At 39.2% G+C, this 27055-nt stretch overlaps 1 protein-coding gene across 1 annotated transcript; it reads left to right on the forward strand.

Annotated features, from left to right (window-relative positions):
* Positions 1-15: 15 nt before the first annotated feature.
* On the forward strand, positions 16-26008 carry trpa1b (transient receptor potential cation channel, subfamily A, member 1b). The gene is given in 32 exon segments (XM_039790977.1): positions 16-96; positions 449-588; positions 1779-1844; positions 2219-2343; positions 2574-2721; positions 3252-3414; positions 3616-3791; positions 4729-4836; positions 5051-5159; positions 5720-5865; positions 6618-6754; positions 7727-7775; positions 15063-15162; positions 15261-15361; positions 15869-16044; positions 17254-17418; positions 18177-18291; positions 18531-18697; positions 18904-18994; positions 19139-19198; positions 19279-19371; positions 20531-20601; positions 20757-20913; positions 21018-21107; positions 21490-21659; positions 21756-21885; positions 22353-22535; positions 22647-22715; positions 23074-23175; positions 24719-24762; positions 24764-24829; positions 25164-26008. Coding segments are annotated over 28 exon segments (3348 nt in total). The 5' UTR covers positions 16-96; positions 449-588; positions 1779-1844; positions 2219-2343; positions 2574-2625; the 3' UTR covers positions 25378-26008.
* Positions 26009-27055: the final 1047 nt, after the last annotated feature.

Consider the following 27055-nt stretch of genomic DNA (forward strand, 5'->3'; position numbering starts at 1 on the left):
AGTACTTGCCCTGGCCTCAACTTGAGTCCACAATTTCAAAGTTGCACCACCATACATTTTGCATTGAGACCAACTTATCACAAGACACTTAATACAGTAAGTTGAAGTAACTACTTTAACAACGTTTACAATGCCACTACATATTTTCTCTTCAGTTTAATTGAAAATCAAAGTAAGATGAGCAATTTCAAGTTCTCGTTTTTACAGCTTTGGTTCCTTAGTGGAAAGGACATTTTTCTAGAAAAAGACACTTTTCAGCGTTATCGTGTAAAAGATGAAAAATATCAAATTTTCTTCTCCTGAATACAGTATTAAGCATCCAGACACATTAACTAAAAATTACTGTGAGACAGACAGCAGTATCATGTTTAGTGCTTAATGTATTTCTGCCAGTCAAATGTTATCATATTACAACATGGGCTTGCCTTCTTCGCTGCAAAAACATCAGGAGAGTCATTTGGTCACAAGGGGCAGCGTCCTGTCTGCATTAGAGACTGACTGGGTAAAAGCTCCCTCACCACACTATTTAAAGCCCTATTGCAGTGGTGAGGAGAACACCCAGATTTCTCAGCTCATCACACAAATACAGTAAGTACATCATGTCTTCAACATTGTCTTTAATGTTTGAACTCTACTGCTTATTAATCAAAAACTATAAGGAGTAAATGAAAATATGAGGGATATGTTGGATGCTGACAAATGTTTTCATTGTGAACAATGTGTTTAAGTTTAAAGCTTTAGCTGGTGTTTCACTTAAAATGTCAATTTAACTCAATATATTGGAAGTTGGATTAGAATCAGTTATTGTGCAGAGTTTGAGTGACATCCAACAAGTGTCCACATTGAGCACAGCGGCAAACTTCCTTTTTTAAATCAAAGTTCATCATTTATTTATCAAATTAACACTTCAAGTTATATAATCACTCTGGTTTTCATATTTCATGATCATAATCTAGTAGTCCAGTGTGACTCTTTAAAATTGACCATAGTTCTTTTTCTGCAGAAATCTTTTTTTAATATATTATATAATATTACATATTCTAAGGTAATTAAGTCGTAGTGTTTTTTTTATAAGCAAACATCTATCCCATATGTGTCACTATTACTGCTGTATAATGTTAAATATAAACAATGCAAGAGTAAACTGTAAAAGCAAATCCGTTGCATGCAAGGATGTCATTGTTAAAAACAATTATATCTGCGTTTGGAATTGTTTACCAGTGGCCATTAGTGCACTTCCTGTACACTTGGCGGCTACTAACAGATGAGTGGCAAACTCGGTTACAAAAAAAAAAAATCACACTTATTTGCCGCTGCTGCTCGGAAACAATGGGGAGGATGACATACTGTGGGTCATTATCAAATAAGAAGAAAATGAGGCAGCATTGTGTGGGTTTTACTGTAATATGAAGCTCTATCTCAACCACAGAGGAGGTGAAGTGAGGTAACACTGGTGCCTCGAGACATTCATTGTGAGTCTTCATACTTTACATTGTGGTCAAGACTTAAGATCAAAGTATAGGCAGCACTGAAATATTGATGGATTATAATGGAAACATTTTATTGGACAGAAACACTTTGCATTATCTTACCTAATACAAACATTACATTGTATTGCATTGTGGGATGCAGAAATACTACATCTGTAACATATTTATCAATAGTCTATATGTGTACCTTTGTTTCTCATGTGTGTGAATCCCCTTAAGCAAAGACCACATGTTTAATCAAGAGCTACACTTCTACTTTATGATTATTTTTCTTTATTTACTGATCAGATATTACTAATCTGCAGAGCTGCCTGAGAAGTGAATTGATCGCCACGGTGACCACAGCTCACAGAGGTTAGAGTTAATTATTGATCTCTCTTCTGGAGAGAGTCGTTCTGCTTACCTTAAAGGAGCCAGTAAAGGCCCCGTTAGAACCTTCATCCAGGTGAACATACCCGTGCAATATTGCTTAAATGTTTGAACACAGATGTCAGTGAAAGAAATGTACTGTAAATCAAGTGAGCAATGGAAACACAATATAATTTCCAATTTGAAATAACTGTGATCAGTCATAGTATACACGAAAGGAATGCTGCCGCAGAAGTTCCAATAAGGATTCTTCATAGTAATTTGTTCACCAAAAATGTAATTTGTTGTTTGGCCTTTTGATTTGGCTAAGGGCCTCATACGATACAATTACAAGGTCTCTCTCAATCTCGCTTGCCCAGGATCACCCAAAGACACCTGGGACTTACTCTAACAAGCTGCCCCCCAGCTGCGAAGAACATAATTGCTTTCTTCAACAGAAGGGCTTCAACCTCCAAACACTCGGCGGATCTGAATGCCCTTCCGGGTAAAGACAAAGTCATCTGTGCCCATATCCCCTCATGGCGAGAGGAGCCTATGGCTTAAGGCATTATCTGCCCTCTCGGTCACACAACACTCTGTGTTCCTCTAGAGCAGGCTTTATATACTCAGCTATTGAAAATGTGGTAGATTGGCTTTCTATTTCAGCATTTTGCCGTTGTCTGTAAACAGATATGTACATCCATGTTGTATGTGTGTGTATGTGGTTATGCCTAGACACGTGTCATTGCCGTCACCCTTCATGCCTCCATTGAGTGTCCGTTGAGTGATGAACTTCAGCAGGGAGGTGACGCGACAGACCAGTTGTTATACATATGTGATAGAGGATGAGGATCCAGCCCTGGCAAGGCTACATGTATTCAAGGTGAGTAAACAAATAAAAAAATGTATATAGAAAGAAATTATTTTATGTAGTAAGTGGACAAATGGATGGAAAAATCAACAAATATGATCCCATAAAGGTCTACAATAAAGCATTTTCAGACATGGTTTCTCTCTTTTACAATATAAGTAATATAAGTTTTTTATGTAACAGCCCATCAGTAATCCCAACCTTGTGTAACCTCAAATAAAGTCCTTGTGAAGAGCTGAATAGAGACCGACTGGCAACTCAAGTGTTTCGTAATAATGTTATGCAAGTTGCAGTATTTAGGCTGGCCTAACAATTGAAGAAATGGGCATTATGTCATACTTGAATTATTGCAACAGAAACAAGACACTGATAGCTGTTAATTCATATTAGTATTAATAAGTATGCATTCTCACTATCATGTAATCTGTGGTGAAATCAGAGACAGACTAATGGAAAAGTCTACATGGATAACCGGCTCTTCTCTTATCTTCACTCTCCTATTGTATACATTACATTGTTCTACATTCTTCATTACCGTCTAGTTGGCTGAGAAGGGTGACCTGGCTCTCCTGGAGAACCTGGTGAGCAAGAGCCCAGAGGTCCTGAGTGAGAAAGATGAATGTGGAGCAAGTCCCCTTCATCACGCCGCCGCAGGGGACCACATCAACATCATCCAATTCATCACCACTGTCAGAGACTCACAGGGTAAGCATGCATCTGTCATCGATCATAAGTTGCACTCCAGCACAGGTAAAATACGTGTATCATGAGTCACCATCATTCTTTAAGTTACTATATAAAGCAGTATGTTTGATAGTTACATGACAGAGTACTGTGTCAGGTAAGAGTTTTATCTACACAAATCCTTATGTATTGACATTTGTGTTTTTGCATGTGCTCATTCAGATCTCAACAGCTGTGATGACCAGGGCAATGTGCCCCTACACTGGGCAGCGGAGAGGAACAAGGCAGAGAGCTGCAGGGCTCTTTTGGACCTGGGGGCCAACCCCAACATCCTCAACATGGCCCTCATGTCCCCTCTGCACCTGGCTGTCAGCCACGGACACAACAACCTGGTGGAGGTGAGGAAGCCAAAAATGCCGGGCTGACATAACAATTTATATGAAGTGGGTGTACTCCAGTGATTTTATGTTTTCTCATTGATAACAAGGTCATTTTAAGATAAGTAAATATGCATATTTTAATGACATGGAAGTGCTTTTTTTAAAGACATAATATACATTTAAAATAACAATATTTACAACATAATATGAAATAAATATAAGAATACGAAAAAAATATGTTATTAAAGTGTCTGTTTTTTTTTAATTATTCACAGTATAACATATATTGAGAGTTGGGGGGAGGTTATCGCAATTAGTTTTTCTCAGTGGGAGGGTTTAAAGAAAAGGTTAATAACACTAGGGGGTGTTTTTTTATGAAATAAAATTAAATCTACCACCCCTCCCCACCCCAATAGTTTTCATATAGTCCATAATGTAGTGGACTGAACTATTTTTTCAAACTATAGATCCAGTTTGCCAACAGGAAGTCTTATGTAAAAATGTGTTTCATCATCTCGACTTAACAACAGCAACAGCCTGTTCACCCTGCTGCCGTCTGGCAAGCAATCCAGGAGTATCCGCTGCCGTACCACCACACTACAGAACAGCTTCTTTCCTCAGGCTGTGAGACTCCTCAACTCCACATCCTCCACACTGCACCATAAAAAATGTTTTATTTTATTTTAGACAATCACATTATCACATTACATCTTTTATAGCATAAGAACATGTCACTTAGAGCAGCCCCTGCACTCTAAAGTCAACTGACAATTATTTACGTATCTGACAAAACCGGACTCAACCGTCTACTTGGAAAGACCTTGTCCTGTCGTCCCCATAGCATCTGGCTGCTGTCCACAAACTGACACAGCTGTGGTACAGTGTGGGGTATAGAGAGTTGAGGACAGAAGCAGGATGGAGCTCACTGTTACGTTCTTATCTCTGCCCCCTGCAGCTGCTGCTGTCATACAGTGCTACAGACTGCAATCTACAGGGAGACCTTGGGAACACCCCCGTGATGCTTGCCTGCTCCATCAATAACTGCGAGGCTCTCAGCACATTGGTACGTGATGTACGAGTGATGCATTCAGACTCATGTATTTGTTCTGTTGCACTGTCTTCCCGCACCACCTGGTAAAGGATAATTGTCCATCTGCACAGAACAGATTATGAGCTGTTCTTTATATTGACTGCCAGCCCTCTGCAGCTTTGTCTCTGACAAAGAATTGTCTCTTGTTTGTCTTTCACTCTATCCATTCTCTGTCTATCTGTCAAAGTTAAAGCATGGAGCACGGCTCTGCCAACAGAACAAGCTGGGCCATTTCCCCATACACGCAGCCGCCTTCGCAGGTGCAAAGAAAGCCATGGAAGTGATCCTGACAGCCGGTATGACAAAAAGATTCATCGGTCATCAAAAATTTTAAGTGCTGACAATAATGAAAAAGTTTTTACAAGGCCAAACAGCGCATTAAACTGATAGATAAGAAGAGAGTTCACCTCAGACCCAAAAGACATTCAGCTGAATGTGCTCCTTTGTGCAAGCCAGATGCCATACACTGACTGTGGGAGGTCTGCTTGACAAATCTTGTGTTGTTGGAAAAAGTCAGAGCACAAAATATTTATATTTCTGGGATTGCTCAGCAAGGGAATGAATGGGTATTCACATTCTTGTGCAGTTTGTAGATTTACACAGACAGTCCACCATGAATGGACAAAATTACTCATAACTTCCTTCCACTAAAACTAAAAAAGAAAAGTATAAAACGTGATCTAAATTCCCTTCCGATTACCTTCCGGTGGTTTCGATACCCAGCTTGGCAGAGATACTGTAAAAACTAATAAGCTTATACAAACAAGCATGAACTAAGAAACCTTCATTATGAGCCTCATATATATGCAGTGCATCATTCACAATTGAAATCATTGATTTAATTATCTGCTGGCAGGAGAGAAGTTAGGCCACCAAACTGAAGTTCACATCAACTATTCAGACAAGTCCAAGAGCAGTCCCCTCCATCTGGCTGTACGTGGCGGGAATATTGAGGCCATCAGCCTTTGTCTTGCTACTGGGGCCAAAGTTGACCAGCAACAGGTACAGACATCACAACACAAAAAACAACAAATAGCATGTAAAACATGCTTTTCATAATCATTCGATTTGACTGTCAAGAAGGGCAGTCGTTAATTGGTTGTCAACACTGTTTTTCCTAGCACTCTGCATCACATGAGTCATATTAACATCTGGTAGCTGCAGATTATATTGCTTTCCATCTGTCCACCGCATGCTTTTTGCCAGATTTGCATTGTGTTTTTAATCTAGAAATTTGCCTACACCTGTAAAGCATTTCTCTGTCTCTGTACTGTTTGAGCATGTCAGTCTTATCATGCTCATCTGGGAGTGATCATTATGTTTTGCTCCGGGGTAGTGGCCAGAGCTACAGCAGGAATAGGGAGTACAGTAATAGCTTCGGTTGGCTAAATTGATACAAATTACCTCCACTTACACTGTGGAGCTGAGTCGAGCGATCACTGGCCTCCGCCTGCCAGTCCTGGTTATCTCATTAAAGACTTGTGTTACAGCCCCCAGTGTTCAGCCAGTAAGTCTGGGAGATACTTTGCTAATGTTACACTGGGGAAGTGTACAGTATCTATGTGTGTGTAAGTGAGTACATGCATACTAATTCTTGTGTGTGTTTTTCACGTTCTGCTCTTTCTAACTCAGTATGTCACAGTGTCTCTGTACGGAGCAGACATACAGTAATTGTGTTTGCAGGGCTTGTGAATATTCATTATACTTATTCATAATTCATCACTCATAATGAAACCATGTTTGTTGCTGTCCAGAATGACAGGTCCACACCGCTTCATTTGGCCTGCACCCAGGGTGCTACTGAGGTAGTCAAACTGATGCTGTCCTCCTTTGACCAAGTGGAAGACATCATCAACCTAACTGATGGGGCCTGTCAGACCCCTCTACACAGGTGAGCTTAACATTGCCAGCCATTTACTTTTATTTTGATGATGTTTTTTTATAAGACAATGACTTGGAATAGTTAATTGCTTTCTTGTGGACGGCACTTGTGGACAACTGAGTCTGGAGACTTGTCATTATTGTGATGTTGCCAGGCAACCAATGTCAAACTTGGCACATGAAAGCACAAATTGTTGTGTCATTTTGTTTTTTTGTACATAACAAAGAAGATATAACTTGTTAATCAGTGAGCTTTAGAAGTGCTTTTGTGATTTTGTTACCTTTGGTCCGAGCCAGGCTAGCTGTTTCCCCCTGTCTCCACTCTTTATGCTAAGCTAAACTAACTGTGACTAAATAATGACATGAATGCATAATAAAAATGTGCTTCCCTCACTGATTTATCTAAGAGGCTATTTTTTGTGTTGGCACAGACAGCAGCAGAGTAACACCTTATACAAGAACAGGGGAAGGGGGATAGATCTTTGTGAAAATGAACGTAGAATGTCTGCAGAATACCAGGAATAAGTTCTTAGGCCAAATTCTCTGGGCGGGCAAAGCAGAGAAAGGGGAGGTAACCTTGCTCCTTATGACCTCATAAGGAGCAAGATTCCAGATCGGCCCATCTGAGCTTTCATTTTCTCAAAGGCAGAGCAGGATACCCAGGGCTCGGTTTACACCTATCGCCATTTCAAGCCACTGGGGGACCATAGGCAGGCTGGGGGAACACATATTAATGTTAAAAAACCTCATGAAGTGAAATTTTCATGCCATGGGACCTTTAAAGTGCGTCATTGACGTAAGCCTTTACAAGATACAAGATGTACTGAGAAAAATCTGGTTTTTACATCATGCTCCGACAAGGCAGAATTAGAATAAAAATTATCCTCATTTGACATCTGACAATAGGCCTATTGGTAAAACCTTAACTCACAAAGCCATGTGTTGTGTGGCTGGTTTACAACAACTGTGTTTACTTTTCCAGGGCTACAATATTTGACCACACAGACCTGGCAGAGTACCTAATTTCATTGGTAAATAAGGCACACACACACACACACACACACACACACACACACACACACACACACACACACACACACACACACACACACACACACACACACACACACACACACACACACACACACACACACACACACACACACACACACACACACACACACACACACACACACACACACCAGCTGTTACGCACAGGACATTCCCAACATTAACATCAGTGACTGCATGTTATTAATCTCCTGCCTTGCATGCACAAAATTGTATTAAGGACAGCAAAACGGCATGTTTAGCTTTTTTCCTTTTTTTTGTAGTTGAAATTAAAGGGCAAATCAACAACTTTTCCAATCTTTGCTGAGGGCTGTCTTCACTGCTCCTTGGATTCTATTTAGTGATTGCGTCATTCTGCCATTTTGCTTTATTTGCAATTTCAAACACACCTCTTGAAACATGTTACAGGTGCTACCCATTGCTTGTAGACCATCTGTTGCACTTCATAGGCCATTTTAACAGAACTGTGCTGCCAGGAAAAAGCTGGGGTCCAAGTGTATATCCTGTCAACTCATTCTGTAAGCAAACACTGCAAACAGGAGAAAAAGTGTACACACTGAGCATGTTTGTCTTTGAAATCATGTAACAGTCTACAATAATTGACTTCACCAAAGACCAGGTATGGCTTTAAGATTTTGGCTTGGTGTGTGATTTTTTTAAATGTAAAAAAACAACAACTAACAAATCAGGCCATGACAGAGATAACTCTTATTAAGTTACTTAAAGCGTAACTCTCGCCAAAATGCAACCAAGGGTCTTTTTGTGAATATACCCATGTCAAACTTTAGTTTAAAGGCATAATTAGGACGGAAACACCATTTTTAAGATTTCCTGTATTCTCGTTTTCGTTCAAATGGCCTTTTGAATGGGAGAGTTAGGGGCACTACTATGAGCGCATCAAAATCGCTATTTTTAAAACACTAAGAAGGCTCGACACAACATGAAACTTTGCTCAAAAAAAAAAAACCAGAGTTTACTAAAAAGAAAGGTTTTGAACAACTCACTTTAGCTGTTGGGTTTTCCGGTCGCTGCCATCGTGCCAGTCAAAAAGAGTCGATCTCCGAATGCAACGTAACAGGGAGGAGAGTAAAGACAGAAAAACTCCTAAAGCTTAGTTCCATATAAATGCACGGATTATTTGTTGTTTTGTCGTTAGTGAAAAACAATATTGACCTTGTAGTTGAAAAAGGAGCCTCATATAAGAATGACATTTCCTCCTATGGAGTCCGTTCATTCGCATTTGCATATCGACTCGTTTTGACTGGCAAGATGGCAGCGAGCGGAAAAACCAACAGCTAGTCAGCTAGTCATGGGGTTTTTCTTTTCCGGAATCTGTAAAGGCTCTGACACACCAACCCGATTATCGTCCATCGGACAGTCTGGCGAGGTCGGTGACTCAAGTCTGTTCGGTGCGTTCCGTGCTGTCATCAGTCGGAGGAGCCGTCGGCATCCGTTTTGGCCGATTTTAGTTGTTGACTCAATGACCAATCAGATTGGTGGAGTGCTAGCCCTTGACTAGCGAATCAGTGCTTCTTCCACAAGAAGAAGCCCGAGAGCTGACGCCAGGATCTTCTTATTATTAGTCTTCGTATTTTCTTCCGTTCAGCGAGTAATGACAACAACGATCCTTCTTGACTGCTATCAACACTCTCTGATGAAAACAATGACTGACGACAGCGTGCTCTGTGTTTACTAGGTCTAGAGAGATGTTCCATCATTTATGGTTTTAAATTTTTGGGCGACAATTACAGATTAGCGCCGCCTGCTGTTATGGAGACATATTACGTCTCGCGCACGCGCAGAACATACGCTCAAGTCACCGTCGCTTCGGTGTGTTTTGAGCATTGACTGTGTAAATATTAATGGACAACGCATCCAGGTCGGCGAAGTGCTGCAAATGTGGAAGTGCCTTAAACCTGCATTCTATCTGAATTCTAGCAGGGGGAGACACGTGCGGTTGCAAAAGGAGGTCGGTTTCTGTAGAAGTCTACGAGAAAGTGACCCACTTCTCACTTGATTTATTACCTCAGTAAACATTTTCATAATGAGTTTATGGTCTCAATCTCTAGTTTTAAGTCTTCTGCAACCATAATGATGTTCATTTTTTGAATTATGGTCTTGTTGATTTTAAAATCGGCGATAAAGCAGGGGGTGTTTTAGGGTGTGGCTATGATGTTTATTTGTTTATTTAAAAGGATCCCCATTAGCTGACGCCGAGACGACAGCTAGTCTTCCTGGGGTCCAAACAATACATACAAAACGTGTATGTGAGTAATTACAATCACAATTACTCACAAAAATATCATATATAAATACACATAAAAGAACAAGAAAAAGTAACAATACAAAAAGTACTGATTAGAATAATAGTAAAATAATGCAAAACAACATAGCACATGATACAACCTCGCTCAACCAATCCAGACGATATTATGATGTTGAAAACAAATACAGTCTTAGTCTTTTTTTAAAACCAGTTTTTCCCTTGATTTCACGAACCCAACTGGAAGATTGTTCCAAAACACAATTGACCTATAAAACACGGTCCTCTTCATAGAGTCAGATTTAGGTAGGGGTAAAGAAATCTGTCGACTATTCGCCCCTCTTGTGTAATGTGAATGCATATCTGAATAGTAAATTATATTGTCATAAAGAAATTTTGGAATCCGAGTGTTAATAATTCTATGAAAATATCCTAACATATTAGCAGATAGTCTATGCTTGACCACCAGCCAAGCAAGACGTTCATGCATCTCTGCAACACTAGTTCTCGAAGAACAACCAAGAACCAGTCTTGCAGCCTTATTTTGAGCCACTTGTAATTTTTTTAAATGACTGCATGATGCAGCCGACCATACAACAGAACAGTAATCCAAATGACACAAAACCAATGTACAAACAACACGACTAAACAACCGTAAATTTAGAAATTGTGCACATTTACGCATTACTGCAACAGCTCTGCCCATTTTAGCAACAACTTTGTTGATGTGATCAGACCATGACAATGTAGAATCGAGCCAAAGTCCAAGAAGCTTTACCTTTTTTACTTGCTGTACATTTTGACCATTTACTTGTATATTAATTTTAGGATTGTCAGATAATCTATACTTAGAACCAAATATTATACTCATAGTTTTTGAAATATTTAGAACAAGTTTATTTGTTTTGATCCAGTTAAACAATTTGCTAATCTCACAAGACAGAACCTGATTAAGCTCTGAACATGTAGGGGCTGCATAATAAAGAGTAGAATCATCAGCAAACATAGTCAATGTAGCCTTACTGAGTATGTACGGCATATCATTTGTGAAAATTGAAAATAACAAAGGTCCGAGGCAACTTCCTTGAGGAACACCACAATCCAGGGACTTGCTACAAGATAATGCACCATTAAAATAAACTCTTTGCGACCTCTCCGACAAATAGCTCTTAAACCACTTCATTGCTGAGGAAGTAAAACCATAACTAATAAGTTTAGAAATCAAAATGTCATGGTCAATCACATCGAAGGCAGCACTGAAGTCCAGTAGTAGTGTACCCACCAGCATTGAGTTATCAATTGATGTTAACCAGCTATCCGACATTTGTGTCATTGCAGTGCAGGTGGAATGACCATACCTATAAGCATGCTGAAACATAGTGGTCAAATCATTGTTAGTAAAGTAATCTTGCACTTGCTCAAATACAATCTTTTCCAATAATTTACTTAGAATAGGCAAAATGCTAATAGGCCTACTATTTGGGCCACAGAAAGTTGATTTTGTGTCTTTGGGTAAAGGGATTATCTTACCCTCCTTCCAAAGTTTTGGACACACACCACTAACCAGACATCTGTTAAAAATGTGACAGATTGGTTTAGAGATATGTCCAGCTGCTAACTTCAACAGCCGACTATCCAAGTTGTCTGTACCAACAGACCCTCCAACGGTCAAAGATCTCAACAACATTTCCACCTGCACAACATTAACCTGATAAAATTCAAAACTACACAGTTTATCTTTCATAATACACCTTTCAATTAGCTCATTTGAGTTGGAATCAACAGTGTATTTCATTGTCTCTCTAAAGTTAGAAACCTTATTAACAAAATAATCATTAAAATAATTTGCAATATGTATTGGCTTAGTCAAATAAACTTCATTAAATTCAACAAAAGAAGTACAAGTAGATTTTTTCCCCATGATTTCATTAAGTACATTCCACATTCTCTTACTATCTGTACCACTATCTTCAATTCTCTTCTGAAAATATTTTTTCTTTTTCACTCTGTTCTCCTTGGTCACCTGATTCCTTAAAATACAATAACATTTTCTGTCCTCAAGAGAGTTAGAAAGAACCGCAACCTTTTTAGCCTCTTCCCTTTGAGCCATTATGCTCTTTAACTCAGTATCAACCCAAGGAGCACTTTTGGCTTTAACTGTAAATTTCTTTAATGGGGCATGATTGTTAACAACTCTCATAAAACAATCCATAAATAAATTAAGGGATATATCCACATTATCAATAACACTTATCAAATTCCATTTAATATTATCCAATTCATTTAAAAAACACTCCTCATTAAATACCCTATAAGATCTTTTCATAATAATTTTAGGACAGGCTCTAGGTAGCTTAGTTCTCCTGGAGACAGCAATACAGTTGTGATCGCTAAAGCCAACTGTCACAGAAATAGGTGTTGAGCACATATCAGGATTATTAGTGTAAATATGATCAATACATTTTGATATTAAAGATCCTGTATTGTTACTAGAAACTCTTGTTGGTTGATCCATTAATTGAGATAAACCACAGGTGTCTGTCATGGTTTTAAGCTTATTCTTCAAGATTGGCTATTGGCTATTGATTGGCTATCTGAGACAAATCTCAGATAGCCAATCAATATTTAGATCACCCAGCCAGTATAGTTCTCTGTTTTCCTCAGTCACCTTGTCTAGCATATTACATAAACCATTTACATACTCTATCCTGGCACTAGGTGGCCTATAACAACAACCAAGAATAATCTGTTTTAAATGTGGAAGATGTACCTGTAACCATAACACTTCAACAGTTTAACAGGGAAATGATCCCGTATATAAATGGCCACACCACCTCCAAACCTGTTTCGATCATTTCTATAAATTGAAAACCCCCCTATATCAACATCTGAATTATCTATGAAGTGATCCAGATGAGTTTCAGAAATCATGAGTATGTCTATTTTGTTTAGTTGTAAAAATAAAGACAGGTCTTGAATTTTGTTCCTTAGACTACATATATTAATATGTGCAAGTATTAAACCTTTAGGTAGTTTATTTATACTGGTCATCTTAGTTAAAAGTAAATAAGTCCTATAATATAATCTAATTGAATATCTTGTACCCTAAGTTATTTTATCTTCATCAAGTAGGCTACACAGACTCACATACATGTACACAAACATATATAAAATTGATCTTTAAAGCTCATTAGACCAATAACTGACTTTGTCCATCCCTTGGGATGATGATCAGTTTATCATACTTCAAACTCGCTTTATCCCCTCTCTCTCTGGCAGCTTTAACCTTCGGCCACAACTCTTTCCTCCTCAGTTGCACAGCTTCCGAGAAATCTTCGTTAATGTAGATCTTGGTGCCCTTTAATTTCTTGGCAGAAGAAAGAATCAGCTATCTATCCTTAATGCGAAGAAGTTTAACAACCATTTTCCTTGGCCTTCCCCTCTCCTGAAACTGACCAAGTCTCTGGGCACGCTCAATGTCCATATTTATTCCATCTAAGCCCAAGTTTTTTGAAAACATTTCTCGCACCTTTTTCTCTGATTCACACCAATTCTCTCCTTTCTCGTCAGCAATACCATCGATTACAATATTTGTTCTCCTGTTCTGATTTTCAATGTAATCAAGCTTGTTGAGCATTGCATCCAATTCCTGCTTGGAAGTAGTGATGTTTGTCTCAAATGCCCTTATCTTTGACTCAATCTCCTTGCATCCCATCTTCTCCTCTTCAAACTTTGATTGGGTAAATTCCAAGCTGGTCTTCAGCTCCTGTACATCTCTGATAACACCATCCAATCTTTTGTTAGTTCCATCCATGATCAGCTGAATGAAACATTTGAAGTTATCTTGCTGCTGCAATAACATATCTTTATAGATCCCTCTCTGCTGCTCCATTAACTGAGAGAGTACACTCATTGTGACAACAGTGTCCTCCTCACAAGGCGATGTTTTAGCATTTTTAGGAGGCATAATGTGTCTTACCAGGATGTACCGGGAGTTGATGAAAGTAGCAAATGTTGATGGTGACAGATCCGTTTGTCCAGGTCCTAGTAGGCCCAAAAGCCCATCAACTTGGGCTACAGCACAAGCTCAGCAGATAGTGGAAATATTGTCCCCAATATTAAGACGCAATTTAAATAAAATGCAACTTGAGGCAATTAACCACTAAATTTGAGAATACCATAAAGGATTCAGTAGATTTTTGTTAGATTCTAAGAGGCCAGGTTCTCAGAGAAAACACCTGGCAGCCATCTTGTGATTGCCAGTGAAAGTGTGTAACGTAACGTGGCTCCTCCCTCACTCCTCCCTCTCGTCTAAAATCACCACATCCGCAACCAGGATGGCTGCGCCCGTAACGGCAAACTCAACGACTCATAGCTGATCTCCACAAACCAATGGGTGACGTCACACATGCGCTGTTCATTAATATTAACAGTCTATGGTTCCGAGGCACTTTTTTGAGAGACAGGAGCCGACTGATCAGTCCAACTGCCTTTTCTGCCGATGGTCGGCCGTCGGGTTGGTGTGTCAGAGCCTTAACTCAGCAAACTGATATAGTTAACGCTAGCTAATAATATGCTTACGTTAGAGCAGACAAACTTTCTTGACACCTTTGCTGTTGTATTTTTCCCATGCCTTGTTATGGCTGCTAAGCTTAAACATCTTCAAGAAATCTAAAATTTATGTTAATTCCATTTAATTATCTGTGAACTGTGCATATGCCAGACTACACATCTCACATTACACATCTGATCTGACTTTATGAGAAACCTAGAGAGCTTTTTCTGTTTTGTAAAATATCACCCTCCTCCTGGTTTAACAGTGCACAATGCTCTCTCAATGCAAACTTCACTTCGGTTGAACAAACATGTGAAATGCAAATTTTCTCATGGTCTCTTTTGTTTGCAGTAATTGCTGCAATGCATGTTCAAATTAATGTGGTAATTAATTAGGTGATTTTAAGGTTTTAGAACATTCTCTCCTTAGGGTGCAGACCTTAACAGCATTGATTGTAAAGGAAACTCTCCCTTGCTGCTGGCTGCCAGTTGTGGAGCATGGAGAACTGTGACTCTGCTGCTGTCAAAAGGTGAGCTTATTTACTGTACATAACCACCAGCAAGGCTCACATTATTTGTAAAATGCCTGATAAGGCATGTTGTGCACACTCATGTTTATGTCTTTTAGGGGCAAATGTAAATGTGAAAGACAGAAGCGGTTGCAACTTTCTTCACCTGACCATTCTCCAGCCCAAGGGTCTGAAAAATCTCCCAGAAGAAGTACTGCAGGTTGGCTACCCTCAATCAATGCAGTCTGTTTGTGACATCAAGTACAATGTATGCTGCTTAGACAAAGATATCATTAAGATTGGAATTTAATTACTGCAATGTCCTTGAACAATTTGCCTTTAGCCTGCATTCAAGGCCGGCTGATGAAGTTCATTATACTCTCACTAAGCCAGATGATCCTTTAAAACACTGTAAGCTTTACCTAAAGCTACAATGATGCCTTCAAAATGAGCCACAGAGGAAGGCTGGAATATTTACATTTGATAGTTGTTTACAGACAGTGTATAAATGGGATCTCTCTGTATCTGTGTTTACATATTATTACACTACATTATTATTTGTATAATCTCATATGTGTGCGTGTATTCATGTATGTGTATATGGTTGAAGTTATATACTTAGGAGCTTACATGACTGACACACCGTACGTATTTTTTTTTTTGTCAAAAATAATTATAACAATAATGTGTGATTAGATACATGTTTTTATAATGTCTCTAACTTTAGAGTGGTGCTGTGAAGGCGCTGCTGAGCTGTGAGGATAATGAGGGCTGCACTCCACTCCACTACGCGTGCAGACTGGGCATTCATGACTCAGTGAAGAACATGCTGGGCCTCTCGGGGCAGGTCGGCCTCTCATGCAAGTCGAAGGACAAGAAGTCTGCCCTGCACTTTGCTGCTCAGTGAGTTCGATTGGTCCCCGAGAGCATGACTTTCCATAACATCAAACTAAGCAGTACTGATTTGACCAGATTTTTACTCAAAGTTGCTCCAAATTTGATCAAATTTGATCAAAGAAGTGCCAGAAATGTCATTGCCTTTGACATTGACCAGTGTGGGATGCAGTGTATATACTCTGTTCCTTTGTATTGTTTATGTTATGTTATATTAAGGCTACAGTACAACATTCAATTAGCAGACTCTGGAGCAATTACTTTCTACACAACGTATTTAAAAAAAAAGATGTTTTTGTTGGGGAATAGCTTTTTATTACCGTAGGAAGAAAAGGTAGCTACACATCTTCCTTGTCTTAAAATCCCAGTAGTTACTCTGTAACAAGTGTTATGTATTGATCAATGATACCACAAGAGTATAAAACATTCATAAAAAATGGCTCTTCAGAGGACTTTGACTTACGATCTTCCTAAAGCCAAGACTTTTATCTCTGTAATTGAACAGCGGTGGTCAGATGAAAAATGAACAATGTGCCTACACTTAAAACTGTCTCCTCACTGCTCAGTTATTTTAATCAATTTCTGTGCTCAAAAGCCTTTTGATGATTAATTGCCATGACATACCTACAGTATTATACAGTGACCCAAATGAACTGTCACAGGAATAGAATTCAATTAGCAATGCATGTGTAAATAAATGTCATTAGTAGTGTGAAATGAGCAGACATTTAACATTATTATTATTGATTTTTTTTGTATCATGGTCACCTATTTCATTAGAGCTAAAGAGCAAATGAAGGCCACGCTATGATATCATACTTTACCTATTATGGATACCTCATTCGCTTTCGCCACCGGTCCCACTGCACCGACACAAAGTGCTGCTGACCTTCTTAAAAGGTTCGGAGACAAAGAAAGATCATACTGTAGCAAGCCAATATGTCACTTCTGTTTATGTCCTCTCGCAGACCACAGCACCATTAGTCATTAACACGTCCAAACATTTTTTTAACCTATATTTTACCTACAGGTTGATGCCCTGTAACAGCAATCTTAAAGTGTCTTCAAGCAAAATATACAATCGCCAAGATGAACTGGGCTGTTACTGGCCCGGACCTCTGTGCTGTGGGCCTCGCACAGAAAGCATTTTTATTTCAGAGATCAACAGATCATAGCAGTGAAAACCTACTGCTTCTCCTTATCCCTCTCTTCTTTAAGGTATGGGCGCTTAAATACATGTCAGCGATTACTGGAGACCATCACAGACTCTCGTCTGCTAAATGAAGGTGACGAGCGAGGCCTGACACCGCTCCATTTGGCTTCAAAAGAGGGGCACACCAAGGTGGTACAGCTGTTGCTGCGCAAAGGAGCTCTCTTTCACAGGTAGGGTTGCAACAGCATGAGATTCTCATGGTACGATAAACATCTAAGAATATAAGTAGTATAATAGTAAAGTAAATATAAGTAGTATAAGTATTATTATTATTATTAGTAGTAGTATTATCAGTTACAATGAACCTTAAAGGAATGATAAGAGAAGGTTTTTCTTCCTTTTTGAAAATATATAAAAAATACCATTTTCAATACCATAGATAAGCAAATGTACATGGGATGATAACCGTCAATTTTCATACCACAGTATACAGTGAAACCGGTATATCGCTGCGACCCTGTTCACAGGTAAACACATGTGTATACAGAGGAAAACATGCACAAAGATGATAAAGTACATATAGTGTAAATGCAAAAGCATGGTGTACTATGCTACTGTTTAGCTATCCATACAAACCTTCAGTTACCAAATCCAGTTAGTTTGGCATGTCATGTTCATAGCGATTTCAAAAGTCAAAACTCCAGCAACACTTGTAGTATAAAGAACAAGACTGTTGTAAATTATGGTTTATTTTATTTGATTAGGACAGTGCACATTAATCAACATTTCTGTAAATGCGCCAGTGTTCGCCAGTCGGCTAATTTTCAACTGTAGTCCTAGTTATGCATGTCTTTATTACAATAAAGTATATGTATAAATAATTTTGTTGCTTGGAGCTTTGACCTCTTCAGACTTTTTATCTTCTCCATCCCCCTTTAGAAGTAAGCAAAGTTGTGCCAGAAATCCTTACTCTGCTTCTTGTTTACAGTGATTACAAGGGTTGGACTTGTCTGCATCATGCTGCATCTGCAGGATACACACAAACTATGGACATTCTCCTGTCAGCCAATCTCAAGTTACTGGATAAAACAGATGAGGATGGGGTATGAATTAATATTGTTTCAAAAGGTTCAACTTTATCCAAATCGTTACTTCATTTTCCACTTATTTGTGATGACAATATTGAGGCTTATATTTGCAGTTTGTTTGTAAAAAATAAATAAATCTGTATATCCAGTTGTTTTCCGAACATCGCCGCACTAATGACTACAAGTAGCAGCGAATACATCAGAAATCACTGTTCTATGATAAATGCAGAGTACTGTCTCCTGTTATGTACCAGAACACTGCACTCCACATCGCAGCAAGAGAGGGACATGTGGCTGCAGTCAGGCTCCTGCTGGCTCGAGGTGCAGAGCTCACCTTAAACAAGAATGACACGTCATTCCTCCATGAAGCGCTGCAAAATGGGAGAAAAGATGTGGTCAATAATGTAATTGATAGTCACAGGTATGTTAATAACACAAGTGCTTTGATGAGAAAAAAAAGTAAAAGGCTTAGCTCAAAACTACTTTTATACTACAGGTGTTTTATGTGCTGCATTTTTCTTTCAAATTATTTCTGAGAACTACCACTGGGTAGCACCAAAGTTCAAAAGTCTTAAATTCTACACATTGTTGTGACATTAAGATTGATTTTTGTTTTTCTTCTTCCAGATCTGCTGAGGCTTTGAGCCTGTTTACACCCGGTTCTGGCCAGCGAAGTCCCATACTAGACATGATTGAGTTTCTGCCTGAGACCTACAAGGTTTGCCATTGGCAAAGAAAAAAAAAGTCCTCATAACTTGTCTCTTTCTGCAGTTTGCTGTTGGTTCTAGTTGATCATTTTTTTGTAAGAACATGTAAAGCCCTTGGATTCTCTGTCACTGTGTTTTTCTACTTTCTTCCACAGCACCTATTGGACCGCTGTGTGAGGGAATCTGATGATGATCACAACAGTCCTGACTATCATGTAACCCACATACAAGTATATTGTATAAAGCATATGCCAGGCAAAAAAGAATTATTGAAACAATTGTTCATGTTTTGTAGATTGAATACAATTTCTCGTGGCTCCAAGCTCCCCTTGAATCGAGGAAGGTAACTGACAAGACCTTGAGGGTTCAGCCACTAGCTGCACTCAACGTAAGCAACTTTTATTCTTTCTCAAATATATTGTTGGTGCAGCAGAATCCAAATAATCTACTCCCCCATGACTGATAAGTAGTAAAGTTCAGTTAAAGTCACGCATTGTCCTCTGATGAGTTTCACCTTTATGTATCCACGGGCTCACATTTTGCACATATAGGCTCATCCTTAAAGGGTCAGCCAGTTCATCCATAAGGGACAGTGGTGACTTTTTTCTCAGTGGCAACTATAGCCAAGCTTTGTGGCTTTGTCAGGTTTCTTTAGATTTTCATTCCTCTGGCTGCCTTAAAAAGTTACAAAAGAACGTATTCCTTCTGCCATTGTGTAGAGTGACAGGCTAGTAAACTTTAAGTGGAGCAGTTAATGTTGGAAACCAAACGTGTTACCTAGTTTGGTGGGAAACAGACAAACAAATCTGGCTAGGATGCTATGAGTCAATTTGACGAAGGGCGAGGGCTAGTGCCCGCTGCCGACTGTGGTTCAGTCTTTTTCCTCGACCCCGATGACAAACCAGATGGAAATGAGCTCTGAGGTCAGGCTGCTGCTCCCCCCATGTTATTGCTACCATGTGTTGGGTATACATGTTTATGAACAAGCTGGAAATCAAGGAAATGTGGTCCTTAGTGGTCAACACCTCTTGTCATGCATTGCTGTTGACTTTGAGCAGTGGATGTATCAGGGGAAGAGGAGGCAGGGCCACAATGTCAACTCCTCATTTACTGATCGCTAGTGATAGGTGATTTGGTTTTCTTCAAGTTGGAGGAGTAAGCAATTAACCTACCAAAAGTTCTATTGTGCTCATATGCATGTAAATTCATGTTGTGATATTGAATATTCTAATTTCGTAATGAATTCAAAATGGGTTAAATCAGCAGGAAAATGTTCACATATATGTATGGTGACTGGCAAAGTCTAACAGGACAGGACTTCTTTCAATACACAGATGAATTGTAATATTGAATGTATTACAAAACCACAAACTCATGTACCACCAGATGTGAAAAAACACTCAAACTGCTGATGTCATCCTACATTATGCCTAAGGGAGATCAAATAATAGCAATAATAATCAATAACAAACTTTTAAATCTTTTAGGCTTTAGCTGTCAGTGCTGGGTTTTTTTCTCCATTAACAGCGAGCTTACTCTTTCTGCAGGCGATGGTGAAGTACAACCGCATTGAACTCCTCAACCACCCTGTCTGCAAAAAGTACCTAGCAATGAAGTGGTGAGTATTTGTGATTTAACCCCCAGAGAGTGACATTTATCACTCTGATATGTTAAGACTACTGATCATATTGCGAGAAACATTATTTGTTTTTGCATTATTTACTTTGAATGTCATTATTCCAGTGGTAAAGCCTTCTTTGTTGTAATCCACAGGTTTGCATACGGGAGCACGGCTCATGTGCTCAACATGTTTATGTACCTGATGGGTCTGCTGCCCCTCACTCACCTGATAGTGACTCTGAGGCCCACTCTGAACACCACTGACACGGGCGAGCACAGTATCATGATGGTGCCCACATCTTTCATACAGGTACTAATGACCATGATGTGTTGGCATATTTATGTTCCAAAACATTTGTCATTATGATGCAATCTCCCTAGATAACGTAAATCTCACTATCCTTCATTTTTCAGCAAAGTCTGTTCTTGTCCTTCTGTATGGTGATGGTCTTGGTCATGAACTTCTACTGCATAGCGAAGGAATTGGTGCAGATATCACAACAGGTACTGTTACACAAGAGCTCACATGATGTATCTGCTCATAAATCTGTTCAGCACCAGGTCTGCGTTGACACACTAGCAATCAGCTGTGATGGATGAGCACGATCACTGAATGACCACATCCAGAATGTCACCTCCACACTTTAGCTACCTCATTTTTGATTCTAACTATAAGAAACACTTCCACATCGCATGTTCAGTAATATACAGTTAAAGTGTTGCATGGTTGTTTAAGTGAAATAATGTGCAGGTGCGGAACATTTGGGTGAGAGTACATCAGGGAGGCAGCTATGCTGAATGACATGTTGTCATATATCTGCAAGGTTGTTGGTCTGTCTGATTATTTTGTGTTTTTGTTGATTTTTTTTTTCCTTGTCACAAAAAGCGCTGGAATTACTTCAAGGATTATTCCAACCAGAGTGACTGGTTTTCAGCAGTCCTCTCTCTTCTGTTCATCATTCCCACCATGCTCAATGTAGAGGGTTCTTTACAATGGCAAGCAGGGGCGTTGGCAGTTTTAAGCTCCTGGATTGGATTTCTCCTTTATCTCCAAAGGTTCTTTTCACTCTGACTTAATAGTGCCATTTCAACATAAGGTCTTTTTTATGATGTAGAGAGGCCACTAACTTTTATAATCTCCTGTTTCTCCAGGTTTGAGGGCATAGGCATCTATGTTGTGATGTTTTGGGAGATCATGAGGACACTGGTCCGTATTGTGATGCTGTTCGTGTACCTGATGTTAGCATTCAGTTTGGCGTTCCATGCTCTAATGCTTAACCAGGTAGGAGACGAAAACAAATAAGTTTATTTCCCAAAATGTTAAACTGATGTTTCTTTAAACTGATGTTGGCATTAGACAACAAGGCCACAAAATCATCTTCTGCGGAGTATGAATATCACTTGCAAATATTATGGTGATGAGGCCAGTAGTTGACAAGATATCCTAAGAGTTTGAGCTACTGACATCACCATCTGTATGCCTCACTGTAATGGTATAAACAAATTTGTTAGACATGTTTTGTCCCCAGCACATCACTTTGTCATGCACTGTTTGTGTTTGGCATACACTTAATGCATGCTGTGTGCTGCATTATACTGCCCTGTTAAATAATTGTTAAAGAACAGATATGGGGCATTTGGACATCAATATCAAGCTAATGCATGTTTTATTATAATGGATTATTTTACACCTATTTTGCTACAGTGTTAACTATGACAGATAAAGCTGGTATTATTTTTTACCCTTAGAAAGAGTTTAACACCGTGCCGCTCTCAGTGATACAAACCTTTGTGATGATGGTCGGGGAACTCAACTACCAAAACAACTTCCTGGACACTTATCTGAAGAATGAGCTTCCTTTTGGTATCCTGACTTATATAATTTTTGTGACCTTTGTTCTGCTCATGCCAATACTGCTGGTGAACCTGATGGTAAGTATGCTCTGACAGCCTGTCCTTTTGCATCCACTCCTTATGGACATTTACTTCTCACATAAAAGCTACTAAATAACAGGTTCTTATTTGTTTTTGGCTGTGTTGTAGATTGGTTTAGCAGTTGGAGATATTGCCGAAGTACAAAGAAATGCTGCCCTAAAAAGAATAGGCATGCAGGTATGTATGTAATGTATGGACATAGCTTGTATTTTCCTGCTTGTTCTGTGCTTGACCATTCTGCCATCTGACAAATAACCACAAGCACAGTAGATGAGGCTGTGGTCTTTTGTCCTTGAGGCCTTTTTACAAGTAGACTTAGAACATGTTTAATAAAATTAGATTTCAATATAAGCACAGCCTGTACAGTTAAGGCAACATTATTGTGTGAAAAGGCTAATGTGACTTAAGAATACAAGTAATTACACTGGTTTAGGTTACCGTAAGAATGTGTAACCTTTGTCAAACAGAGCTAGTCAATAAGAGGTTGCGCTTCAAAGTTGCACCTCTGACTGACTATCTGAATTTCTGGCCACAGATTGAGCTCCACACCGCTCTGGAAGACAAGCTGCCTTATTGGTTCATGAAACGAGTGGACAAACCCTCCCTCACCATCTACCCCAATCGACACTGCTCCAGGGTATGCTTAAGACTTGCTTAAAAACAGATACTGTACAACAGGGGTCATCAACCACATTTTTCTATAGGGGCGGGATTTTTCTAAGCGGACACTGTGGGGGCTAGACTTTACGTGTGAGTGTGAACAAACGATAATGATAACTAGATAGGCTACTTAACTAGAAAATGCTCTCAGATCTCCGCCAAGGAGGCAGTTCACTGAGAAGTGATGGTCAAAATATGTGTATAAGGAAACGTCATTGCAGTGGAGATGTATACTCTCTAAGAATGTCACTCTCAAAGAGCCTGCCCTGTTATCCCAAATTAGTTGACTTTTCTAGAAATTTGCGTAGGAACCCGTTGCCTTAAACCGTCTTAAGTTTTTACACAAGGTGAACAGGTCAAGTTGTATTAACACAGCGCGTTATGTTGATGCAGTAGACAAATAACGTTTATATTAGTAGTCATTACTAAAAATCATTAGTAAAAATCAGTTCCACAAAACTCTTTTTGTATTTTTCAGCATGGCCATATTTAGAAACTGGTGTCGTCCAGTGACTTTTGTGCGCAGAAAATCAAGTAAAGATAATGACCTCTTCTGAAGAGTCCATCATGTTTTTTAATCCTCCGTGTCCTCCTTGGCTACTAGCAACTGCGTGGAGGAGGGGTGGGGGTGGTGCGCGATCATGGAAGGCCTGTATCATGTGGATACGCCGACCGCTTTCAGTTTTGTTGTCATTACTTAGAATTCCTCATGGGGGAGACAGAAACTACGCACTATAGCTTTAAACATGCAAAGAAACATAAATCTAAAACACTAGGGTACTTACCACTACCAAAGAAATAATTTGTTCACATAAATGTTCTTTAAATGTTAATGAAATTAAATTTAAATTTTCCTTTATGGCAGTATGACTTTAAGAATAATGTAGTCAATGCATTTGTTCCATAACAGCAGTAATAAGAAATCAATACATAAATGACCCCGCCCCTCCCATACAGACACTTAGTTATCTCTGCCTAACATGATCTGTGTACTGCATACTTAAGCTGATTATCACAAACCACTAATGTGATTTAGTAATGAATATGGTTTTCAACAAAACATAAAAGAATAAGTAGTGACCACTAAAAAGTTTAACTAAATCTGGGTTTACAGTGGGAAGCGAAAAGTTGACGTGGAAAACCACAGCTTTAATGAAGAATGGACTTTGGAAGTTTGCATTCAAATTGCCAACTTTCAGTTACGTTAAACATGACCCATTCATGAGCAGCCTGTATTAATTATTTATTGTTTATATCTACTTGTATTTCCATCTCAATTGTTTTAGGGACTACTTCCAAATATAAAGATAAAAGTGCTACATATGCTAAATACCAGAACGCATTTCTTTCTTCTTCACATTTTCTAAATTCATTATTATTGCCGGGCTGGAAGCTTCGACGGGCTGTACGTGGCCCCAATAGGGAAATCCAGTTGATGATCGCTGCTGTGCAACATATTGATTTGTCTTTGTAATTTATGTCAGTTCCTTTTTTTAATCCTTTCCACTTTTTGTTGACAGAACTATATAAAGCAATTATTCACAGGTGAGGAGGAGACAAATGATGCGTCTGCAGGTCAAATCACAGAACTGCACTGTGATAGAGAATGAGCTCAAAAAGCAGAAGCGCAGGTAAAGCACTCAAGGGGTACACAACATGATAATCACATGAGAGTCAGCTTCCTATTCCCTGGAATAATAAAACTATGCTTGCGACTGAGATTATGGAATTGTTTGTAATAATAACAATGAACTACCATAAGTAATGCAACAACTACATCAAGCCATTTACAGTAATAGTAGTTTTTGATGCATGAGCGGCCCCTAGTGGTTACAAAAATTAAAGACTGTGACCACTGACTATTCCTGTCTATTGTAAACACATGGAAAAAGCCGGATTATAAATCTACTCAAGTGTTGATGAGGACTGTCTTTGAGCAACACAAACTAATGTTTTCCTCCTCAGGTTAAAAGAGGTGTCAAGCATGATGGAGAAGCAACACAACCTCCTGAAGCTCATCATCCAGAAGATGGAGATCTCCTCAGAGGCGGACGAGTACGACGGCCCTGTGAACATCAGAGGCAACATGTGGCCGGGTTTAACTCAGGTTAAGCCGAAAGGACACGGCGTGTCACGTTGGGTCCCACTGCTGAAGGCCATCGAGTCAAAAAAAAAGTGAAGAGGATAAGACAAATAAAACATCTTAACATACAGCAGGAAAAAACATACAATTTGACAAAGTGAATTATCACTACATTGTTATTAATTGTAGCTTTAAATGGCATCATTATGTGACTACTGCACAATGCAATTCATTATATTAAGATTTACCACTCATTTGTCCACTTATTGTATATTGCAACAGTTAATTTAATTGCGTGTTCTGTTGTGTGGTCTGATACTGATACTGTGCATGATATTACAGTACTGTATTCTAAATGTTTTCATTGTAGGCTGAAACACTAAGTTACACTCATGACACACTGATAAACAAATGTTTGAAGTTCTTTTTGTGGTGTGTATACAGTGTTGCCATACGTCTCTTACGCACATGAATATTAATTGTATGTTACTGTAATTTCGACAAGGAAAAACTATCTATACCAATATACCATTTTTGCAGAAAGCATAGATAGATAGATAGATATATAGATAGATAGATTCATTCATTCATTCATAGTTGGATTTAGGGATTATATTCCTCAATTGGATTTTGGATTGTGACTGAATTTCTGAACTCTTTGTAGTGTTGTTTGACAATGTCTGGGCTGGGCGTTAATGGGTTTAATGCATGACAACATAATAAAAAATACTTCCAAAACGTCACAGTGGTTGATGGATTATTGCCTCTGATTTGTGCACTGCCTTCTTCACTGGTGTCACACACCAGCTTAATGCTTCAGTGGGGATCATGGGAATCATAGGAGGGTTGGGAGAGAAACAGAGAGAGGCCTCTGACATCATGAGCTTGCACCTGTCCCTCGGCTTCTCCAGCACAGGGCCCCGATACAGGTCAAGACCCCTGAAAGTCTCTGCTGATAGACAAATGCTAGCTCCCCCTTTAACTCAAGTTTTAAGTGATATTTATTACTGTTGGCCTTGAATTTAATTATTCCCTGGGCAAATACAATATCCATGTAACCATCAATTACACTCATGTTTTAGACAATATTTTCTGCTTTTACATGAGAAACTACATCTACAGAATGACTAATGAGCACGCTTGTTTTTTTCTTCCAACCTGACAGTGAATGAAGCAGCAGGTTGAGATATGTGTCACATAGCCAATACCTTTTTTTGTGTTATGACAGCTTATCAAATGAGGAGTAAATCCAACAGCAGAATCCCTTAGTTTGCACCTTCAAGTGTGTCAGTCAGACGGACGGACGCAGTGACAGGGGATGAGATGGCAGCCTGCCTGAAGCTCTGACTGTCTCAGCAGCTCAAGTGGAACTTAATATCTCAACCTCATGACACATCCAAGGATAAGTTAAGTATCCCTCCAAGGTCCAGCTGATGTCAGGTCTTCTTGTGAAAAGTGCATGGAAGAGCGGGATTGTGGGAAGAATGTGAATGTGTCCTTGGATTAGGGAGCATTCTTGGAAATTTGAGCAGTGGAACACCGCAGAACACTTAAAAATCACAGTGACTTGCATTTTGACACTGAAAAATGTAAATGGAACATCATTATAAAGAGGTAACCAACAAGTACAACAAGCCTCGGAAGACAGAATATAACAGTTTAATAATGTGAGATTTGAGCCAGCATGTTGGAATAATTTACACACCATCCTGGGAACTGTAAGAGTACAGTGCTGCATTCAGCAGCCCAGTGCAGAGTACAGTAGTTTAGTGAT

Source organism: Perca fluviatilis, chromosome 22, assembly GCF_010015445.1.
Source record: "Perca fluviatilis chromosome 22, GENO_Pfluv_1.0, whole genome shotgun sequence".
In the NCBI taxonomy this organism is placed as follows: Eukaryota; Metazoa; Chordata; class Actinopteri; order Perciformes; family Percidae; genus Perca; species Perca fluviatilis.